The sequence below is a fragment of the Pseudopipra pipra genome, chromosome 3, assembly GCF_036250125.1.
Source record: "Pseudopipra pipra isolate bDixPip1 chromosome 3, bDixPip1.hap1, whole genome shotgun sequence".
Lineage (NCBI taxonomy): Eukaryota > Metazoa > Chordata > Aves > Passeriformes > Pipridae > Pseudopipra > Pseudopipra pipra.
In genome coordinates this window covers 47,868,591-47,891,062 of record NC_087551.1, presented here as the reverse complement: position 1 = coordinate 47,891,062, position 22,472 = coordinate 47,868,591, and the positions used below count along the sequence as shown (strand labels likewise).

The window sequence follows — 22,472 nt, the reverse complement described above, 5'->3', positions numbered from 1 at the left end:
TAGTAGAATACCATTTAAAAATCCGGATAAGTAAATGCATACATGTATAGCAAAGATATAATTATTTTTAATTTTTCAAATACAGTAATAGCTTTTAAAAAGAAATAGTTTTTTGCATTTTGGAATAAATAAATGACAAATGCTAGGAATAAGAAAACAACTTAGCCCTTCCTCAAAGTTCTAGTGACCTGTGGACAAGGAGAAAGAGACTTAAACTCATGAATAAGCTCAGTATAAGGGAAAATTTATGATAACTATTAGTTGTTTTAGAAGCAATGTAGAACACAGTTAATTAGTCTGAAGCATAATAGTGGCAACTGTGGTTCCTGTCAAGATAAGGTCAACGGAAAATGTTTCCACATTAAGAAAAGAAGAAGGGGAAGAAATTATTTTTATCAAGTACACTCCCTTCCCAGCTTTAAAATCATTGTTGTGTAATGATGATGCAAATCAAAACAAGTTCATGGATGATCATTGCCCAATGAAACCTGGAAATGGGAAATACACATACGCGTTTGGGAAGTTGTCTGCCGTTTTATTGTGTCGGTGAGGTGACATTGAGCTCCAGGCTTGACATTTCTTTCCCGAGAGAGTGAAAGAAGCTGTACCACGGTAAGTCACACCATTGCCGTGATAGCAGTCCTCAGTAACTTGAGCCTGCTCAGGCACATCAACAGCTGTAGTGAATAACAGAAACCAGTCTCTTGCATCTTAATACTTTGTTGTGTATACATGAGCATAGAAAGTCAACAGAATACAACAAGCCAGAGTGTTTCACTGACCACCACAGCACGCTCTCTGTAGCAGAATTCTTTTCAGACTGTATGTCAAAAGGAAGATTTCAAAAAACATTTGTAAAGATTTCATGATACACCAGATTAGAGGACTTGTACATCAACTTTACTGTCACGCATGTGGACTTATTTCAGCTAACAAGCCAAATACTTAACATAAGGATGTTATCACTTACCTTTACTTCTTCAGGGTAAGTGATGGCCTGTGTCTTTACCACAGGCTCATATGGAACGCACCAGCCTTGTGTAAGGAGAGTTTTCTTCTGATTGCTTTCCATGGAGTCTTGGTCCAATGCTCTTAAATTATCTTAGGTTTTGCTCTAGATTCAATTTTTCAGGAACTAGCATGTAAAACTGATTAACTTTTCCATGGAGAATTTAAAAATTTAGAGGTGAAGGTAATCCTTGCTTGATAAAATGAAAAGACTTCTGTTACTGCAATTTTTCCTGATCTGGGTCAGTAGGTGACTCAAAACCTTCTGCACTTTACCACCAGACTGAATACACTGGCCCGGGCTCCACATCAGACCCAGGTGTTCAACTGATCCATGGCAATGCTGGCAGTGACAGCAATAACACAACTGAGCAGAGTCACCCAAGATTTCTCAAAATAAACCACGATGACCCTTCACTTCTGGTTGTCTCCTGTTCTTACCAGGGGTCTCTGGCTCTGTCCCATCACAGGAGGGGATGCTGCAATATTCCCACCGGGCAGTTCTGTTGGTGGTGTAACACCATGGCATCTTCTCACCATCGGGGTTTCTGCAGTAGTTTTCATCTAGACCCCTGAAACAGGAAACCTGGCTAACAAAGGTCTCTCACAAAGATCTATCAAAGTTTATGAACAAAAGGAGAATGCTCCTTGCATCCCAGTTTACTGTTGTATTTACTAGTGGGTAATTGCTGCTGTCATTTACTGATGCCATCTGCTATACAAATAATTGCAATTTTGGGTGTGCTAAACCAGACACCTGCTAGACTGATGGATGAATTAAGATATTGTAGTACTTTGAGGCCAAGAGCAGCACAGCAGGAACACAGTGGGAAAAAATCTAGTCCCAAGCAAATATCATAATTGTAACTGTACTCCACAGTGCTTCACCTGAGCAGGGAAAAAAGTCGATCAAGCAGAGTTTGAAAGTCAGAAAAGGAGACACTAATACCCAAGAACAAAGTGAATAAAAAGAAATGTGCAAAAATTTCGAAAATATGAGATCCAGTAGGTGATGAATGCGGGTGTAACTGAAGAGCTTTGCAATATAGGTGAAGAAAACTGAAGTAATTCTGTGCCTTGGTATTTCTCATAGACACTGAATAACGGAGAGGTTTCACTTACTTGCAGGGATAGTTTTCTGGAGTGCGAGCATGTCTGTGGGGAGATTGAGAACTCCACCGCTGACAGGTATTTCCAGATTCAGTAACAGCTATTGTGCCTCGATAATCTTCTCCTCTTCCTGATAGACACTGACGTCCTGGTGGAGGAACTGGTGGGGGTGTTGCTATTACAGAAAAATGAACTAAAATTAATCAGTGCCTTCTAGACAGCAAAAAACCCAAAGCAACTAACCAAAACACTTCGAACTTTATAATTACATGGGCTTTTTAGCTTTCTTTGCAGGTTTAAATATCATAATATTTGAAAAGCCCAAAAGGCAGAGAAAAGATCTAAAGATATATTTCTCAACTTTTCATTCTCCCATTTAACTTCTTCACAAGCCGTCCAGTGACCAGAAGACCATTTGCATCTGCCCCTTTACAGGAGCCAGATACATTACAGGATACAAAAGCCAGGATATAAAAGTACCAGCAGCCCCATCAGAACACAGCTGGAAAGTAAGCAAGTGGTAATACTGTGAAGAAAACTGGGGTGAAAGGGGCAGGCCCATCAGTGATACATACAGGTGTAGGTACAGATGTAAAAGAGAAGTACTCTTAAGTAGTGAGAGACAGAAAGGATCAGGTCTGGTGAGAAGTCCCAAGGAAAAGTATCATGGCAAGCCACAGGCCTTTAGGGAAAAAGAGAACTGAAAAGGTGGAGAATTGATTTGGAAGAGCAAAACAGAAGCCAAAGGATTTTCAGGAAGAGTGAAGCTGTTGAAAAGCGGAATACCAAGAAGAAACACCAGAACTGCTGAAATGCCTGGTCATGGAAAAACACATCAAGGAAGGGAAATGTGACCATGCAAAACCATTAGAAATACCTCTAACAAAAAAGTCTAGCCGCAAAAGAGCTATCAAAGGTTCATTTCAAGGTGATTAATTCACTGAAAGAATTCACTGCGGAGAAAATTCAGCAGTCTTTTATTCTTTCCTTTATCTTTGGGCCTCTTCTGTTTGTTCTAGGTCCTTGCACCACCCTGATTCGAAGCTGTCTAGATTTCTTTGTATCTAGATGTCATTGTGTCTACAAGTCTAGAAGTCAGACTCACTGCAACGAGGAATGTCACAATATTCCCAGCGTTTAGTTGGGCTGGTAGTGAAACACCAGGGCCGAGGTTCACCATCGGGATTACGGCAATAATTCATCTTTAGATCCTTCTCTGGAAAACTGAACAGGAAAAATAAGTTTTAAGATATGTCACTAATGGCTGTAACAATTATTCTGTCAGGTTCAGGGTGGCCTTCAGACCACTATGGACAATAAATAGGCCATCACAGAATCAGACTCACTTTTCTGGGAGGTATCCATGAGAGTGAGGTTTCTGGGAGTCCCAGCGCTGGCACTCAAGCCCAGACTCTGTTGTTGAAACTACTCCATGATAGTTTTCTCCACTGCAGTGCATGCACTCTACTGTAGGAACAATGCAGAATGAGAGCAAGAGAGACAGAAAGCCCTGGAGGAATTGGTCCATAAACAGTCATACTCATCTGACATGAAGCTCAAGAGCCTGAGCAGAGCACAAAGCTGAAGGACAGTCTTTTTTTTTGAAAATTAAAAGCTTATTTTCCTTGGTAAAATGCCTTTAGCTAGTTGATTACATTTATAGTTCTTCATTTAAAAAAGCCAACATAATAGACTATAGTTTTTAAAAGAGCTGAATTTAAACTACTAAGTGGTATTTTAAAATCTGTGTCTTGCTACTGTCATGTTTTGTTGAGTTTTGCACTAGCAATTGTCATGTGGTTGAATTCTAAGACTATGATATGTGAATATACTCATATACCAATTTTTTATCTAGGGAAAAAAAAGATTTTGAATAGCTATTTTGAGAGTCTTTTGATATCTTCCTTCTTGGTGTTGAAAATGTCTTTGGAAAGTTTCAGTTTGAACTAAACTCAAGTTTGGAACAAATATTCAATTAAAACTAAAAGTATCTGAGTAACTTCACATTCTTGAAAACACATCTTGCAAAAATGGAAAGAAGTTAGTATGTGTACTCTGACCTTCACACTCAGGGATGTTACAGTAATCAAATCTGGTATCAGGGTCTGTTGTGTAACACCAGGGTCCCTTTTCGTCGTTATCAGGATTTCTGCAGTAGTTTTCTTCCAGTCCTGCATTGGGATACTTTTCAGGGGTATAACTGGAACAGAATTAAATGGGATTACAGAATAAGGCAAGTGTCCCAATTCTTCAGCTGACAACTCTAAAAACTAAATCTTTATCTGAGGACTGTTTTGTAGATCTTGGTGTTTAGAGGTCTCTTAATTGTTAATGTGTGCCATTGCTGAAGAGTTAGAAGTGTCATAGCAATAGACCTCAGGAAATACAGCGGCTCTAAGGCCAGTCATGTCTTTAATACTTGCATTTACTTTAACTATTTGGTTTCCAGCAATTACTGCTCAGTCGAGATACCATGTAGCGTGTAGCGAATAGTTTCCTCTGGGACATGTTCCCTGGGAGATGCAAGGAGAAGATATTTGCTGAATGTGAGAGTCCTCTGTAGTCTGAATACTATAAATTCTGAATAGAAGGTTACTAAATAAACCAAATTAGGTGTTTTTCATTAAATACAAGAAATACTACCCTGTTAATTGTGGATTCACTGGTAAAATTATGTACTTCTATCCCATCTGCCACATGTTATACCTATGGCCAAGAGAGAAGTCCTGGTGAGATTAATGGAAAATTCTTATTTCAGCAGAACCACATGCTCACCTATCTGGTATTTTGCTCATGTAAGGACCACAAAATTTAAATGCAACTGCCAAGGCTGACAATGTCTCTATTGATCATGTAGCACCACTTGGAGGTCTCTGAGTTACAACTCAGATTAGAGAAATATCTTATTCTAGATAGGTACAAAAATATTTTATAAGAAGATTTCTAATACCAAACAAATTGCTTACAAGACTAATTAGCACATATGCATGGCTTAACAACATTTCAGAAAAATATATAAACAGATATTAAAAGGCCTTACTTTGGTTTATGTGGGGAATTATCAGCCCACTTCTGGCATCGCACACCTTTCTGAGTTTTGGCTTCTGTTCCTCTGTAATCCACTCCTTTTCCCTCCTTGCATTCTAGAAGATAAACTGAAATGATATGTGCTTATTTAATCAGTATCAGGACATGTCCATTGGATTATAGCATATAACCCCCCCCCATTTTCATGTTAATATATTTAAATACATTTAGTCATATTTTGACTTTCTTATGCTGTCAAAAATAATTCACATTATAAAAACCTACTAGTTATCTGATGCCTAAATTGTACTAATTGGGACTGAAAAATTTATGGGAAAGCAAAATCTTGCATGTCAGAATTCCAGAGAAATAAGTGTAACACAACCTGGTTATTTTGGAAACATGCTATAGTAGGTTTAAATAATAAAATATGCTTTTAACATTTAAATAGGCACTATAAGAAAATAGAAACATTCTCTTTTTCTTACCTCCTATGATGTTGCTATGGTTATGCACAGTAATTGAAATCAAACCTTTAAACAGAGTCACCTGAATTCAGCTGAAGATCACAAAACAGATTCACAGATTCACACATACTACTTTACCAGTTTAAATAAGCAATTTTTTTAAAGTTCATATAAATTCAGATGACATTTTTTTCATTAAAGTTCACCATGTGATGAATGAGATTGAATTAATTCTGAAAAAAGGACTCTCTCCTGTACAGTATAAAATGGATAGTTGGTTGAAAGTGCATAAGATATATGTACTTTTTCAGTCTTATATTTTGGAACTTAATAGTACCTTCATGAAAAAAAGAAAAATAAGAACTGAAAGAATTAGCAATGAAATCCCGTCTCTGTATAAGACAAGGGGAATTTTAGTGCTGAATAAGTCTGGAGTCTGTGTTAGTAGCCTTAAAACATTAAATTATTTTAAATTAATAATCATTAAATTAAATAAGAACTGAGAGTCTAACATTGTAATTTTTTTCCCTGGGAGGTGGGAGCAACCATGACCCCAGCCTCTAAGATTTTCCTGGGAGGACTGAACATCACCTGTCCCAGCATAGAGCTGGTGACTGGAAGGGGAGAGATGGCTGCAAAGCCCATGTCTTTCACTCAGGAAGGAATTCGGATCTTGGCATATTCCCTCAGAGCTTCTGTATCTGCAGGTCAGGGTCAGTCACTGTTAGGCAACACATCCTCTGGGTTGGAAAACTAAGCAGGAAACTCATTTAACATTTCCCTAATGAAGAAATCTATCTTTTAGGTTGTGATCTGTTTTGTCTCAATGTCTTTAGGAAGTGTCCAAATAAAATACTTGTGGAGACCCAGTTTTGCAACAGTTTTTCTCAGCATCAAAGTTGTAACAAAGCTGACATAACAAGCATATTAACAGAAATCTGGAGAAATAATGCCATTTTAGACAGACCTGTCTTGTCTAGAGTGAAAAGAATGAATATTTGAATTTGAAATTAAGTCTAGCTTTTCCAAGGGTCAGTAAGTAGATTAGATTTGGATTTAGAGATGTACCTTTGGTCATGCTTTTATTTCAATGTATACACAGGGGAGAGTTTACTCTAGAAACTTTAGCTGGAAGTCTTTTGGATCCCTCAAACAATTTTGCAATAAAATAACATTAAACCCCTCAATTACTGAACATTGAATTGGTCAAGTGCTGACTCTCTTTGTTTGTGTAAACTTTTGACCATTTATATAACCTTTAGGGCCTTTTCTGTCTGATGACAAATGACTAACTTTGATCCCCAAGCTCAACCCATGTCCCTTGGGTTAACTATTTACAAACAGATATGTAGATAACAATTCCCAATGCATCTTCTATTCTTTTTTCTATAAGTCAGATGAAGTTAACTTTCTCTTTTATAGTACATACCATAGAAAAATTAACTTTTAAAACTGTCCGTTTTACACTAATTGTCATCCTCTCCTTTGAATGCATTGATAAATAGCAACTAGGTCTCCTTGAGTGATTGCTTCAACTGAAAAAATACTCTTGGTTTCAGCAATAATATCGCAAAAGCATCTGGACCTATGAAAGGAATTTCCTTGTAGTATCAGGACAGCAGCAGCCTCAGGAGACAGTGATGTGATCTGCCTAGGTAAAAGCTACCTTTTCCATTCTGTTCTGTAACAATAGATTAAATGGATGTTATCATTAGAATGGACACATAATTATTTGAGACTCTCTGCAAACAAAAAGAGGAGCAACAGAGAAACCATCTGACACATACACAATAGGCTGTGTTGTTGATATTCATGATACCAAGGTCCATATTTTGGTTTCTGTAGGTAGGGGTGGAATTTTCGGACATTTTGGTCACATCGAACAACAGTTTTTCACACTTTTACTGGTGGGGTTCTGTTTTTCAAGAAACTAAAGGTCTATGTCAAAAAATGTAGTAAGAAATCCTCCCTGAATATTACAGGACCAGTTCTAGCCTCAGTAAATGCAAGGGATGTTTCAAAAATAAACCAAAATCACAGTTCAGATCCTCACAGTAAGCAAAACCAATATGATTGTTTAGATGTAAGTTACTCATTCAGTCTTTTAACTTTGTTACTTGACAATTAATCTGTTCCATTTTCCTTCTGCAATAGGAACTGCAGAAGATTTCTTAGCATTATTTGATTTGTTGAAATTCCCACCTGTTTCTGAATATAATAAAAAATGTTATCTTCTAATCATTAAATTACCTGTTCAGTTACATATATATGAAGAAAAAATGCAGCTGGCCGTAGGCTTCAGAAAATATGAGGTTGAAAAAGACCCTCAGTCATCTTTGGTGCAAACCCCCATAAAAAGCACGGCCAGCTTCTGAGCTGGATGAGATCGCTCAGAGCTTTGTCCAGTAAATATAAGAAAGGCTGAAGGCTCCCCAGCCTCTCTGGGCAATGTGGTCTACTGTTTATCCTCCTTTTCTGTGAAAAATTACTTTCCTTATATCCACAAGGTCTGAACAAGATCTCATTTGTATGTTAAGATGCAATCCAGTTAAAGCTACTGAACTTCTATCTAAAAACTTCTTTCAGGTGCTATACACGTAACATTATCTTATCATACAAGTCTTTGCAGGTCATCAGAGAAGTAAAGATGCAGTTTACCTTCCAGTTATTGTAATTCTTGACTTTTGGTTAAAAATTGGTCTATCAAAACAACTGCATAATTTGCAGCAGCTGAGAACCTGGTTTGTTTTAGCTTTTTGTGTGCCTTTTTTTGTTGTAGTCCAATATTTGATAGATAATATTGTTTCCAATTTCTGAATATTCTCAAATGCATTAATATTTTTTTAAAGTTATGAATCAGCAAATGGCCAAAGACAATGTTCACGAATCCACCTAACACAGAAACTTTGACTCTATTCAAAATTCACCACATTATCTTACATCTGAATGATCGCTAAGGAGGTCTTTTCTCCTTTGTGTATTACTAACATCAAAGAACAACACAATGGAACTTCTGCTACATTAAAAATAAATCACATTCCTTATTGCCTGTATATAGCAAGAGCTCCATGCTTGATCATGTAATTAAAAAGTAGTCTTAAATCTCAATGTTTTTTCTGCATTTGGTGTAAGGTGATACATTTTTAAAAGGGGAAAAAAATTGGATAGCTGCCATTTCTTAGAGACAGACTTCCTATTATCAGAAAGCATTAGAGACTAATGCTATCTGATAGACATCTGATAGACATTTGATAGACATGCTATTTGATAGACATTTCTATCAAATAACCCTCATCTATGACAAAGATGATCATCAATAAAATATGTCTAAAAGTGGAATACAAAAATTCACCATGTCATTTAATTATGCCATAAAAATAAGATTAGGGCAAAAATGCCACCAAATTCATTAACTGAAGAGTACAAACATCATATAACAATATGAAAATATTATAAAAATAGATCATTTTTATCTGAAGCACAGTTAACACTCTAATACTTCTTAAAAACTAAAACAAAGTTGATTTGAGTCCCATCCAAATAAACTGTGAATTTTCTGTAGTGATACAAAAGAAATTATTTGGTAGCTTCCATCAGTTTTTCTGTGGGCAAAGGTCTGTATCAGGAACCACTGCCAACAGAAGTAGCTTCTCCTAGTCCCCTCAGCAGAGATACAGAAGATGCAGACATGGGTTATTGGCTGGTTCAAAAGAAGAGGAGAGAAGGTACTCCTAAGCATTTCCATTATCCCAGCACCTTCTGCATTCCCAAAGCAATAGTGCTCTTTTCTGCTTGTGAACCCTAGGATTTAGGGAGTGGGAAAGATGGTGGAGCACTAATCTGGGGAAACAAAAAAATCTGTACCATTGTTATACCAGCAATGCAACAAATCCCAGGTGTGAGGTACGGGCTGACCTACACACTTCATCTGACCCAGTGAAGGCTTAGCCCCCATTTACACAAGCGTTACATGAGTCCCTACAAAAGCATATCTCAGGGAAACAATATAAAAATACATAGACATACTTCTTTTTTCGTAAAGAACTGCATTCGTTCTTCTGAATATCATTGCTGTTTTGGTGTTCTCAGACAATGTTAAACACTGCTGGTCTTTACTGGTAAATAAGAAGGCCCTGTTGGAATTAAGAGGAGAGAGCAATATAAGAAACAGTAACTGAATATATGCTTATTTTCCTGAACACCTTTTTGAGTATTCAGTTATCATTTTAGCAAGCACTACAGTTCAGTAATATTTAAGATCAAGTGTGGTTTTCAAATTGCTGAGTAATGCAGCTCACATTTTCAGTGGTGATTTTGATTCCTAAGTGTTCATATCAAACTTAGGTTGAAAGAGAACTACAAGAACAAATTATAACAAGGAATAAAGGGAATATATGCATAAGGCACATGGACTTTATTTAAAAAAAATTAGTGGTCATTCAAGGAGTGAGACATTCTACATACAATATGCAGCAGTTACCAAGGAGCAGGTAAAACACAACAATCCGAGACCTTAAATTATCTTGTGATAACTGTTCTGAATCACCATACATGAAGCAACGTAAGCCCTTCGTAAGACACAGCCATTTGTCTTTTCAGCCAGTGCCTTGGCTGCAAGTATGCAGAACTGGAGCAGATGGTGTAACCTTTACAGGATCATCTAAGGAAACCTCCTGATAAGCTAAGTAATTCCTAGAGGTGGCTTTTCTGAACCCAAAAACATGCAATAGCAGCATGGCATTCCCTGAGTTGGTCTATACTAGGAAGGCAAATACTGACAAAGCACATTCTGTAGCCCTGCAACCAGCTGGCATGGCCCCAGTCTGTCTGTACTTGCAAATTCACACAGCCTCTCCCCACAGGAGAGGGTTCACATCTGGACTTATTGCTGACAACCATGTTCATGAGTTTTCTGGGTAGGGCTGGTTGTCCTGCATCAAAACTACACCGGAGGCTGTTACCCCTAATAAAACCCAGCTATCAGTAATGTTAAATCTGTAAGTAGGGATGGAGTTAACGAGCATGGCCCAACCCACTACTGAGGTGGGATAACAAGTCTGAAGTATTGATCCTAACTGATTGCTCTGAAGCACTGTTGGGAGAACACTGTAGTGCTGGTCTGGTCTGAACACTCTGCCTAACATTTACCTTTCTTCCCACATACTCTTTCCTGCCAGATAGCTCTTGTTCTTGCTTGATTGTAATACATCTCACATAATTAATTACTAGGGAGGCAATAACATGATGTTACTCCAGTGTCAGGTGATGGTAGGCTCAGATCCAAGGCAGAAGCTAAGGAATGATACTGTGTCTGAATATGCTTCAAAAGGAAAAACAATCCCCTGAAAACTGTAAATACATAATGTAAATATATAGACTTGCCCTCTCTGCCTTCCTCCCTACCCTCCTGAGCCATGTGCTACTGAAGCTCTGCCCTCTCTGGTTTTCAGAGAGGGGAAACTGAATCAAAGAGAACGGGTGGTACTTCGCACAGCCAGCAAACTGCTGTCATCCTTCAGCGTTATACCTCTTTAAGTCTCATTTTCCCTTTTGATTTAAAACACAAAGTTATACAGCACATTTAAAAAGTCAGCAGGTATACCTGCCTTGAATAAAAGCCCCAAGGAGAACCAAGTGCTGGAAACAGCCCTGCAGACAGTCAGTCTGCTAAGTTCAAAAGGTGTGCTGCAGAAGCAGTAAATCAAGAACTCATGAAAATTGGAAGAGAAAACCCCCCTGCCCCGTATGCCTCCCACTGCAGTAATGGGTATCTCTCCTCACTGCTCCAGTTTCTGGCTATACTGCTGGAGCTTAATGGGCTCTGAGGCTTTGGTACAGCCTTAGACTCAGAGCAATAGTTTCCGCTAGGGCAGGAGCCTGAGCAAAGGCCAATGGTTCAGACTGGTCAACACCTTTTGTGCTTTCCTGCCCCCTGAGCCTGGTTAAATGCAAGTGCAGAGAGAGAGCTTGGCTGGAAGTAGAGTTTAGGATCATTAAGGTTTAGGTGTCTATTTCTTCCTTATAGTATGTAAATCCAAATTCTAGTAAAAGTCAGAATAATGGATTTATCTGCAAGATAGGTAATGCAATGAACATAAGCAGTGCTATTATTGCTATTATTTCTGCCCTAAATGTCTGAGAAACTAATTATGACTCTTCATTGCACAAGGAGCACAAGAGTCTTGATAAAACCATGTTAAGTTGGTTTTCAGTGTGCCAAGCTGTACGACAAGACATCATAAAGTTTTTCAATAAAAATTCAACATAATTTTATTAATATCTCTGTTTCTGCAGTCTTCATCCATATGTCCCAGGCATTCTATTTGTATACATATTTTGTTTTTCCGGCAAACCTCAAACACGCATACTCCTAAGAAATCCCTTGAAAGTTCAAACTGGTGGTAAATAAGGCAGATTGCTCCATCATCTGCAATGCAAGATATATGTGGGAACCCATGCAAATTACCTGCAAGTAAACTTATTTTCATTTTCACATTGCTCTGCACATTCTTCCTCGCTATTTGTCTTGTAAATTTGCTTCATTGGGTTGAGCAGCCAAGCTCCCTCTGTTCTCACATAGTGGTCTAGGATGCTTCCTTGCACTAAAAGGAAAAAGAAAGGAAGAGTGAACTTGTTAATGCTGACATGATTTATTTCAAACTGTCATGTTAAATTTTTTGTTAACTAGTTGTGTAACATCATCATTTATTTGCTGGAATAATTTGCTTAATGGTGAAAAAATATGGATAAATCTTGCCTTCCTGGTATGGTAAAGGGTAGCATCGCTGAAAACCCGATGTAAGGAGGAATAGAGAAGTGTCTTGAACAGTGCTTTGTATCATTGTGAAAGTCATAACAAGTACCACAAACCTAGGGTATAAAGTGATGGGAACACAGAAGGCGACCCAAGGAGCAAAAAAAAGTGAGGTGTTGCAAAAAGAAAGTATTGGCCACACATACTTTGGAGAAAGTGGAGAAATGGGACTCAAGAAAGACGTGAAACAATGCGTGTCTGTTGCTGGTATCTACCTACTCAGAATGACTTCACTTTTATGAGTCATCTCTTTTTGAAGGCTCTTACTCTTGCAAAGCTCTTACTCCTTGGTCACTGGAATTATCAGATGTTCAGTTTGTAATTTTTGTAGTAACCCTGTATTGAATTTACTTAATAATCAAGGTAGCAGCTGTTGTCCTCCATTGCAATGAATTAACACAAGATATTAAACTGGTGAATAAATTCATCCAACAACTTCTGGGCTACAGCTGTGTGTGAAATACATAGGATACTAAAATGTACAGCTATGTTTAATGCTAAACTCAAAAAAATGTTCAGGTACAGTCCTCCTTATAAAGGATTTCTCCACTTAGTATTTTCTTTCCCTGTTACAGCTATGTGATGTCTGAACGCTTAGTTCAGAATCCTTAGTACACAGCACTGTGACTTTAATGATTTCCAGCTGCAGGCCCACAGACTTGCATGAGTCCTGTGATTTTTACAGTTTTTTTATCAGATGAGCAAACGACTCTTCTGACAAATGTTTGGCTCTGGGAGTTACGTGTTCTGCATGGTTTCAACCCCAAACAGACAGATGGCCAATGGTCTTTGCAGCACATCTGAGTCCTGAGCTATGCTTTTGTGCCTGGCTTTATGCAATTGCTGAATAAAAGGCATAAAAGGCATACAAGGAATGAACCAGACCACGACTGCCCTCTCATACATAACAGCCATACTGCAGAGAAGAACTTCTTTCTTCTCTATATTTTTTCTGACCCCTGTCTGTCTCAGCCATAGCCCAATGCCAGCAGGAGGGACAAAAGGCCTCCTTGTCCCACTCATACCCATGGCCTGTGACCAGGGGCTCCACTGGGTCTTTCCAGCTGGGAAAGGCAACAGCTCCTCCCTTTCCCAAGAACATTCTTGTAGAGCGAAGCAGGCTCATGAGCCTCCCAGTATCAAATTCCTTCACCTGAGAGATAGCACAGCCTGCAGTTGAGTGTTTTCTTAAAGATCATTTTGCACTTACAAGCCGGAGCTGATAAAATAGGGATACAAGACAAATTATGCTTCCTCTCATACCACTGCAAAAACAGAGAAATTACTGAGTGTTTTTTTCTGCATGTAGACTAGGGAAGAGTTTGGCCCTAAGATTTGACAGTTAGTTTAACAGTATGGATGGAATAAAAGGATAGCTGCTGAAAAATAAAAGAATACACTGAAATTTCATGTGACAGGCAGAGGAATCATTGATTCCACTAGTTATTTAAAAACAAAAACATTAAGAAGAAATTAGTTTTGAGAGAAAGCATTAAACTAGGTTAAAACAATATCATAGGGATGCTGCAATGCTCTCCACAAGGAAGAGAAAAACAAGTAAAGGATTCCTATTATGGTACAGCTTCCATGCAACCCTATTTCTGTTCTGTTTTGACATTTTGCAATAATATTTCCATTATTATTACAGCATTTGCTTTTAGAAATATTGACAGGATCATAATTGATTTGATTAATAAAAATATTTCTCCCCTTTTCTGCTATATTTATGTGGAAGAGCATAATATTTTAAGAAAAAAAAGGAAAACATGCAATCTGCATAAATGTGCAATAAATTTTCTTGCTATTATTTTTCCTATGTCTATGAAATTTTAAAGTCTCCAGAAGATGTATTATTATCTTTTTCAGAAATGCAAATATTTACTGCCACTTGATAAAGGATTTGCAAGTCCTTTATCAAAAGCGTAGTATTACACATAAAAGTCTAAATTCTATATTACTCCCTCCATATAAAGTTATTATTTATTTGAAAAGGGTATTTGATTTGACTGAGGCTGTTCTGCAAAAACAATGCTTAGAAACTCAAATTTAAACTAAGTTGATAATTCTTAAAATTAAAAAACAGCCAGAGGGTTTTATGCTGGGCTATGCCTCTAATATTTCTAGATAAAATATATGCATACCTTTTCCCAATTGTTACCTTTTTAAACATTTTATAACTACATATGTAAAATACTTGTTTATTTTATTGAGTCTTTTTATATGCATCGGCACACTCATAACTATATTTTTTTATTGCAACCACAACAGTGTGGTTATATGGATACCTGAAAAAAGATGTGTTTTTTTAATCTCATAGTTCCTTAGAGTTCAAGGTTTTCAGGACAAAGAATATTTATATTTGAAATTTCTGCAAGATTTGCAATCTATGAAATCCATATATATATATATATATATACACACACATACAAAGAGTACTATTCAGTTCTTGTGTGTTATAAATCTTTTTCTACTATCTTCCACAAAATATCTTTTTGCACTTAAAATACTTCAAAAACTAATGCTGACCAGATTTTGGCCTCCCTATCACATGAAATGAAAAATTTCCTGTTAAGATTGTGGCTATGAAAAAGAATGAAATTGCAGTGTGTAGAGGAATTTTTCCTTTTCTTTGTGATTCTCTTTTGCACAAGCATTAGCAAACTTTAAAACAATCAAAATAAGGATCACAGTACCTAGCAATAAAAGAGAAAAAACCCCAAATCTAAGATAAAAGGCTGCTGAAACCAATTACAGCCATGTCTTTGTAGAAGCCTTTCACAGGCTGCTTCCCAAGGGTGCCCCCATCTCTGGCCATGGGGCAGTTTTGCAGAGAGCCACTAGTTCCCAATGGAGACACCAAGGCTGCTGCTCTTCTGATGTCTCTAACAAATACAACCCGGAACAACCACAGCTCTCATTCTGTTGAGCAGCAGCTTTTGCTGGCCAGCAAGTCCTGAATCTGTCATCATCCAGGGAAATTGTGATGCAGGGATTTGGAGACCTACCTTCACCACATGGAACTCGCAAGTGTTTAGGTCCCAGTCTCACCTAGGCAAGGAGAAGGCAAAGGACTCTTACCTGAGCTGAGCAAGAACAGAAAGAGAAAGGCAGCTTTGCTAATCCTCATTTTGGCCCCGCTGACGGGTGCTGGAAGTTGTGTGTGTCAGTGCACAAAGTTTTATTGACTTGCACTGAAGTGAGGCAGCATCAAATAAACAAGGCAGGAGGATTAAGTTAATCATTCTCCCATGCTGTTCCCCCCTTGCCATGATGTGGCCATTCAAACAACCTTGAATTGCATGGATTACCAAATCAGATCCAATCATTTCTACTGGATGCTATCAAATGCAAAGGCACTTTCTTGTTTTGCAGGATATTTTTTGTTCTCAAATGGTTAGGTCTTTCTATGCTAGAGAAAAGACAGAAATAATGTTGATGGAAAGCATGGGAAATCATGTGTCCAGGCAAAATTTGAATTTCTCTTGACACTAGAGTCCCAATAGTAAGTTCAGCCATGCATACCTGTATTGCTTTATAAGGAGCAACTTCTATTTAATCTCAGGGTAAGCATTATTATAAAATCTAGATAATAGTAACTCTGTAAAATAGTTTAATTGTACTTGTTTATTAAATAATTTCTTCTCTACTATGTCTTCCTGACCCAGACTTATTTATTTCTGTTTGGAATAGGACTTAATTTTCATTTTAGTTAATCTTTAGGTTTAAGAGTTGACTCTAAATCTTAAATATTAGCTGTAAGAGCCATGAATAACAATTTAGTGTTCTTCCTTATCAGACATCTAACCTCACGCTGCATGTACAAACTCATCCAGTGAGGGTGTTAGACTTTGCTCATCTGTGTGTTATCCTGATTTCAACATCAGCTCACTCTATGTTTCCTAAGTGGCCTTTACCTTGGGAGAGTTGCACTGCAGCACCATTTCTTGGCTTCTCTTGCAGGTTAGCTCACTGGTGTTGCTTCAAAACAACTTATTGAGTCAAATGTGCTAATGACTCACCAGGGGCAGGAGCAGGATGAATACTGAACAAGGAAAGCAGACTTGAATGGGCACTGCTGGCTCATGCAATTCAGTCTTCTGCAATTGAAGGCCAAAAGTTCACAGAATCATGAGTTCCTTCTAAAAACTAATAAGGCTATCCACTTCCTTGTCATCCTGTTTGCTTTAAGTAGAAATTACATTGTATTGAGGGCTTGGGATAAAATTAGGAGTGCAGGAGTAAATATGTGAGAGAGTCATTCTAGTATGAGAACCAGATTAGCTTTTATTTTACAGATTATGTGAAAAATCTAGAGCTCATCCTGCTTGTGGTCCTGTGCTATTTTTCTCCTGTAGGGTACTGTAATACTATGTTATTTGGTTGTCTTCTGTGATTGAATCTGTATCAATGCAACATGTAAACAATGGCAAAACATGGTATATCTGTAGAGGCTTGGGATACCACTAATGTTAGTCCAGGGAAACAAAGCAGATGGACCCAAGAGAGGAGCTGAAGGGAGCTGGACTCAGCTCAGGGAAACACGAGAAGTGTGACAGAGAGAATGGGTCAGATATAGTGCAATTATATGTGGGATTAGGTTTATCAGGTTTTAGGAACAATTGCTCATAGGGAAAGGATAAAATGAAGAAGCAGAATACAAAATAGGCTTCACTAGTAAGCAGGCTTTTGAGAGCTATTCAAGTCTGTTTTAGCCCCACATGTTTTTAACAATCTTAACCCTGTTTTCAACTCTTCCTCTAAGTCCTGGTTTCCCTCTCTCCTGCTCTATACCTTTGCCACTGTTTCTCCACAGCCACAGACAGCATCTGCTCGCCAATCCTCGTGCCTCCTTCCCATCAGATATTATCAGATAGTGGTTTTCCCCTTATTCCAATACAAAATTTATTTTCTGCTCAACTCTGCCCTCCTCAGCATCTCTGGCATCTTCCCCATGCTTCTGTAACCTCCATTTCCACTGAGATATTTGTTGGGTTACTGTGTTATGATGCACATCTGGTCGTTAAAGTCTAAGAAAAAAGTTACATAAGTAGATGAGTGCAGCCGTTTCTCCTACATGGGAGAGGTTTGAGAAGCCTTGAGTCTTAACTGAGTTTGTAAAACTCATTGACAAATGCTATGAATTAGAGATTTTAATCAGATCAGCTTTTTTTACTGGTTTTCAAAACCAAAGAAGCTAATTGTGGTAGCCGAAGGTTTGTTAACACATGTCTAGGATAGTTTGGGAAAATCTGCACACATTATGTAAGCAAACTCTTAGCCTATACTCCTTCAGAGCCTATACTCCTTCCTTATAGCCTATAGCAGTTGCCACTTTTAGGCTTAGTTCTGATACTTCTCTCAACCTTATTTCCTCGAATCTGACTAAAATGCACCTATGCTGGTGTTGGTGCTCCTGATTTATTTCTGAAGAAAGGAAAGAAAACTTATATTGCCATTTCTTTCAAAGATGACAATGCAGATTTGGAGAAATATTATTAATCTCTCTCTTAATGGATCTGATCCTGGAAAACCAGACTTGAGAACATTGTCAGTAATTGTTCCTGGTAAAAAAATTATTATTCTGTAAGTTTTCCATAAGAAAAGTTCAACACAGGAGAAGTGTCTTTCATCTGACAGACTGGCAGTCCTCACTGCTGTCTTGTGACAAGGATGTGACCTCTCAAGGCATTGTGTTTGAAAGGATCTCTTGTAAACTGTTGATTTATCTGTCTCCTTTTGTGCCTTTCCTTTTTTCTTCTTTTCCCTCACAGATCCACACAGTATCTAAATCTTTCCCCAGTTCTGGTCTTGTGGTGTTTGTTCTCATTTATTTGATCACTGTGAGGCCCACCTGGAGGTGGAAGTTCATCAGATCTTATTTCAGAGTCAGGGTACATTAGTTAGCATAGTGGTTAAAATATAAACAACAGTAGGAGGCTTTTTAAATAGAAGTTGACCCTTGAAATTGGATTTACTGTAAGCTCAGAAAAATCCCCCCTGAAAGAAACTGCAAACATCATCAGTACAGGGCACATCTCTTTGAATAAATTCACATAAACATAATTTGTCTAAATTTCAGAATCAGAAAATGTCAGAAAACAGCCACTTGGATATCACTTACTTGCTAAGAGGAGAGGACCAAAGGCAAGATTCAGTTGCCTTTGAAAATCTTCAAAGGAAGGGAAAATCTCAAAAGGCAGCTCTAAGGAAGGGCACATCTGCAAGACTGGGGGGAACATGAACTAAATGGGCTTGTGCAATTGCTCCAAAGAGTAATGCCATGGCATAGATCCATGGGCAGCTGGGAAATAAGGAAGGTATTTTTACTTTATTTTCAAACACAACCAGAACAAGTAACAAAAGTGCCCTGGTACACAGAGCCAGAGGGAACTTTGGGTAGTAATCCCAGAGAGATAATGTGGATGGGTTCTACCAGCAGGAGCTGCTGAAGGTAAGGTGGGAAGGGGTTCAGAAAGGGAAAAGGTAGCCAAGTTAAAAATACATCCTGTCCTTACTCTGCACATGAAAGAACACAGAGGGCAGAAGACCTCGTAGATAAGCTCATCTCTGCAATTTCTGGCCATAGACACTAAGGTATCCAAGGAAAGAAAGTGACAGTGACCATAAGAAGATACAGAGGCAATATTTTTCCAGCAGTGAAAGCTTTAGTCTTTGAAACGTTCATTTGTTCTGGCTGCTGCCAAATATAAGAAAGCAGCAAAATAAAGTCAGATAGACATATGAGAAGCAGTGAAGTTAGGAAGTGAGCAATAGAAAGCAGTGGAAAGATCTAAAGAATTAGCCACCTGGGTTTTTGCATTACTGAAAAAATATCTGGAAATATGGGGACTGTGCAATTGCCTTTAACAGAGGTGTGAAGATCATAAATGTCACAGATAATCTGATAGCAGCCTTTACTGGAGGTGATTATGAGAAAACACATGCAAGCAGCTGAAGAGTGAATTCAGATGTAAACACTTACAAATAGTGCCCAGTTCAGCAGCCAGCACCTAGCACATAGTGTGCTATAGCTCTTTGTACATGAGGAACAACTTCATCATGCCGCTGCTAGGTGAGAGAGTAAAAGCATTCTTCATATACTAGATAGAGAACTTCGGAGAAACCACAGCTGAGCTAAAGGATGGCAGACAGCAGAGTGACTCTGTGGGATCTATTGGGGCTGGGATCTATGTGGCTGGGATCTGTTGGGCCTGGGATCTATGGGGTGGACAGCTTTGAGTCCTGCTTGAGTGCCCCAGCATGTAGTGCTCAGCACTAGCGCTGCTTTGGGAAGTAGTTCCTCAAAACTACTGCAGTGATCTGCTGTAACTTACTCCATTTTTCTGTTAGTGGGAGCGCATGCCCTGCATGCAAACTTGTTCTTTCTTGATTTAATTATTCTCCTGCCATCACCACCCTGCCTGTGAGTGCTAGCCACAGCCTACATATGGGGCTGCACAACACAAACAGAGAAGCAGCACATCATAGGGCCTGAAATGCCACCTCTGTGTCCGCTTTTCTGTTTAGTTCTGTTTTCTTCTTGGAACAGACTATAAGAAAGTGAGTATCTGTTTGCACTCGGGCTCCTCAAAGACTGGTACCCGGCAGGTCAAGGCTACACTTTTTTGTGTTTAGCAGGCAAGCAGTTCCTGTCTCTGCTGTTCCAAATCACAGGACTCAGCTGTGACTGCTGTTCATGCAGAGAGACGGATGTTGAACTCTTCTCAGTCCTCTCTCTCACACCTAATGGTACAATTTAATCATTTGACCACTCTGTTCAAAATCTTTGGAGTTACTGGGGAGTCCTTGGATGAGGCAGATATTTGGCAGCAGGATGTGGAAGAGAAAATGAAGAAAAGAAGCATAACTACTATTCCACTATTAGAAAAGCAGAGAGAGAATGTGTGGAGAGATATTGCATTTTACCCAATAATTGACCAAGTGCCTCCAAAGACCCCAGCAAATGCATGGTATTTCTAAGGTGCTGTTTTGGTCTTTTTCTACACACTTAGTTATATACAAAGATCTGTGCTGCAGTGGTGTGTTTACTAGTGGTTCCACCTAGTGATGAAATCAGCTGTCTAGAAATGTCACTAAGATGAATGTTTATAGCTCCTTCTCTGACAGTTTCAGAAAAGAGGAACAAGGCACCTCCATTTTCCACACAAAGTGTATATTGAAATTTCCAAGTGTAGTTTCTGCTTGTCACTTACATGTCAGTTTATTTCCATACTTGTTCTTGGATCATTAACTTGCATAAAGGAAGGATGTTCTAACCAGTTTAAACTTACCGAAATGAAATGCTAAAAGGGCAAGGCAGCAAATGTTATTGTTAATACTCCATTCAAGGCTGTCCAACTGATCACTTCAAGCCATTTGAGTCAGTGAGATTTTCAACAATATTTCAGCAAGATGAGAATATTACCTTCAGATTTAGTTTAATACTTTGGCAAATTGCATGTGTACGTGTGTGCGTGTGCGAGTGCGCACATATGTATGTGTTTTTCTGTATGTGAGTATAACCTACTGTAACACCTCTGTTTACAAGCAGTTTATATAAGTGTTTATGACACTTTCAGTTTAATGGATGCTGTATAAAACTTCTTTATCCTTTAATAATTTTTGTGTTCCTATGCAAAAAGGCCTTGCCATTAGATTCCACAGCTTGCATTTGCTAAAGACAACACTGGAAAAGCTGCTTAAGTCTTTTTTCCCTGACTCTCATGCAAACTCCAGAGTTAAGATCAGGAAATTTTGCATTAGAAATCATGGAAAATTTGCTGATGAGCTTTATCATTTGTTCCTATTAAATTTTAATGCAAAGTAAATTTCTGAAAGATATACCATTTACATGCACCATGTGTCCCAAAGACTGTAGCATATCATGTTCTATTTTTGCCATGGGAAGTGCAGACACATAAGGTTCATCACGAACAACGGGGTGGAGGGTGGATGAAAGTGGGGTAAAAACTTGAAGAGATGATGCTATAAGCAAAAGAAGTTATCTTCATAACTTTTTCCAAACTCTACAACACCTTTCCTAGTAGCAAACTACCCATTAGTCTTGTAATACCTTGTGCAAGATACCTTCTTGAAAAAAAATGCATTTCTAGCACTTAGAAATGTTTAGAATGTTGCAGTTATCTCTCAAATCTTCGTTCACGAAGCCTAGTCATGATGATGCAGTTATCTATAGGCTTAAAATACAGGAAAACAAACAAACAAAAAATCCAATGGTACATTTGCAAGTGTGACAAAGTAAGAACATACAGTGCACTGAAGCAGACTCAAGAAGCAATGATGAAAGGAAGAGGATGTATTTGTGTGCCAAGGATGCAGAGTCCCATTTGATGACAAAATGCTGGTGTTACTACTAGAATCAGGGTCCAAGTTCCTACATTCTGTGACAATGTATTGACACAGTCCCAGTGATAATGACATAGTCCTAGTAGTCAACTGTAAATACAAAAATAGATTTATTATTTAGGAACATCAAAAGACTGGAAAATGCAAGAAACCTTGCTAGAAGTAAAATATCAGTATGTGCCTAAACCAGGACATATGACTGATAGTAAATCAAAAATTCCCATGCTGCAAGACAACAGCTAAAATCTCAGCTGGAGAAAATAATGCAAGATTTCCAGACTGCATTCTCACAAAAGCTGAAATCATACCCCAAGCCACAAGATGACACAGAAAAAACTTAAACAACTGTGGAATCAAGTTAAAGAAGACTTGGAGAATATGGCAAAGTGAAGGCTGGATGGTCTTCAGCCCTTGAGAACATCCTGTAGCAAGAGGATGGACTCCTAATGAGTCTGATGGATTCCTGGGAAAAAAATCCTGTTTCCAAATATGATTTATAATGACATGAAAATTGTTACACTGACAGTCAACCCAAATCTAACCAGATAGTATTGAGAGGTACACTAAAAAAAGTGTCTGGGGAGAATAGCCTTTTTTATGCTTTGAAATCAAGAATAATAGCCTTTGGTTTACAAGAAACAGCAGCAGTATTTCAGTGACAAATGTGTGGGGTTGTTGGG

At 38.3% G+C, this 22,472-nt stretch overlaps 1 protein-coding gene across 4 annotated transcripts in view; it reads right to left on the bottom strand.

Annotated features, from left to right (window-relative positions):
• PLG (plasminogen) overlaps nt 1-22,472 on the bottom strand; it is a 56,334-nt gene that overhangs the window by 10,327 nt on the left and 23,535 nt on the right. The window contains exons 1-10 of one of the 4 annotated variants that reach the window (XM_064648993.1): nt 15,505-15,639; nt 12,079-12,214; nt 9,639-9,745; nt 5,159-5,273; nt 4,179-4,318; nt 3,465-3,585; nt 3,224-3,342; nt 2,131-2,293; nt 1,450-1,580; nt 512-677 (exon numbers count right to left, since the gene is read on the bottom strand). In XM_064648993.1, coding sequence (XP_064505063.1) covers nt 512-677; nt 1,450-1,580; nt 2,131-2,293; nt 3,224-3,342; nt 3,465-3,585; nt 4,179-4,318; nt 5,159-5,273; nt 9,639-9,745; nt 12,079-12,214; nt 15,505-15,553 — 1,247 coding nt within the window. In that variant the 5' untranslated portion in view covers nt 15,554-15,639. Of the gene's footprint in view, nt 1-511; nt 678-1,449; nt 1,581-2,130; nt 2,294-3,223; nt 3,343-3,464; nt 3,586-4,178; nt 4,319-5,158; nt 5,274-9,638; nt 9,746-12,078; nt 12,215-15,504; nt 15,640-22,472 lie in introns of those variants that run through there. The other 3 variants (XM_064648996.1, XM_064648994.1, XM_064648995.1) reach the window with 3 other exon arrangements.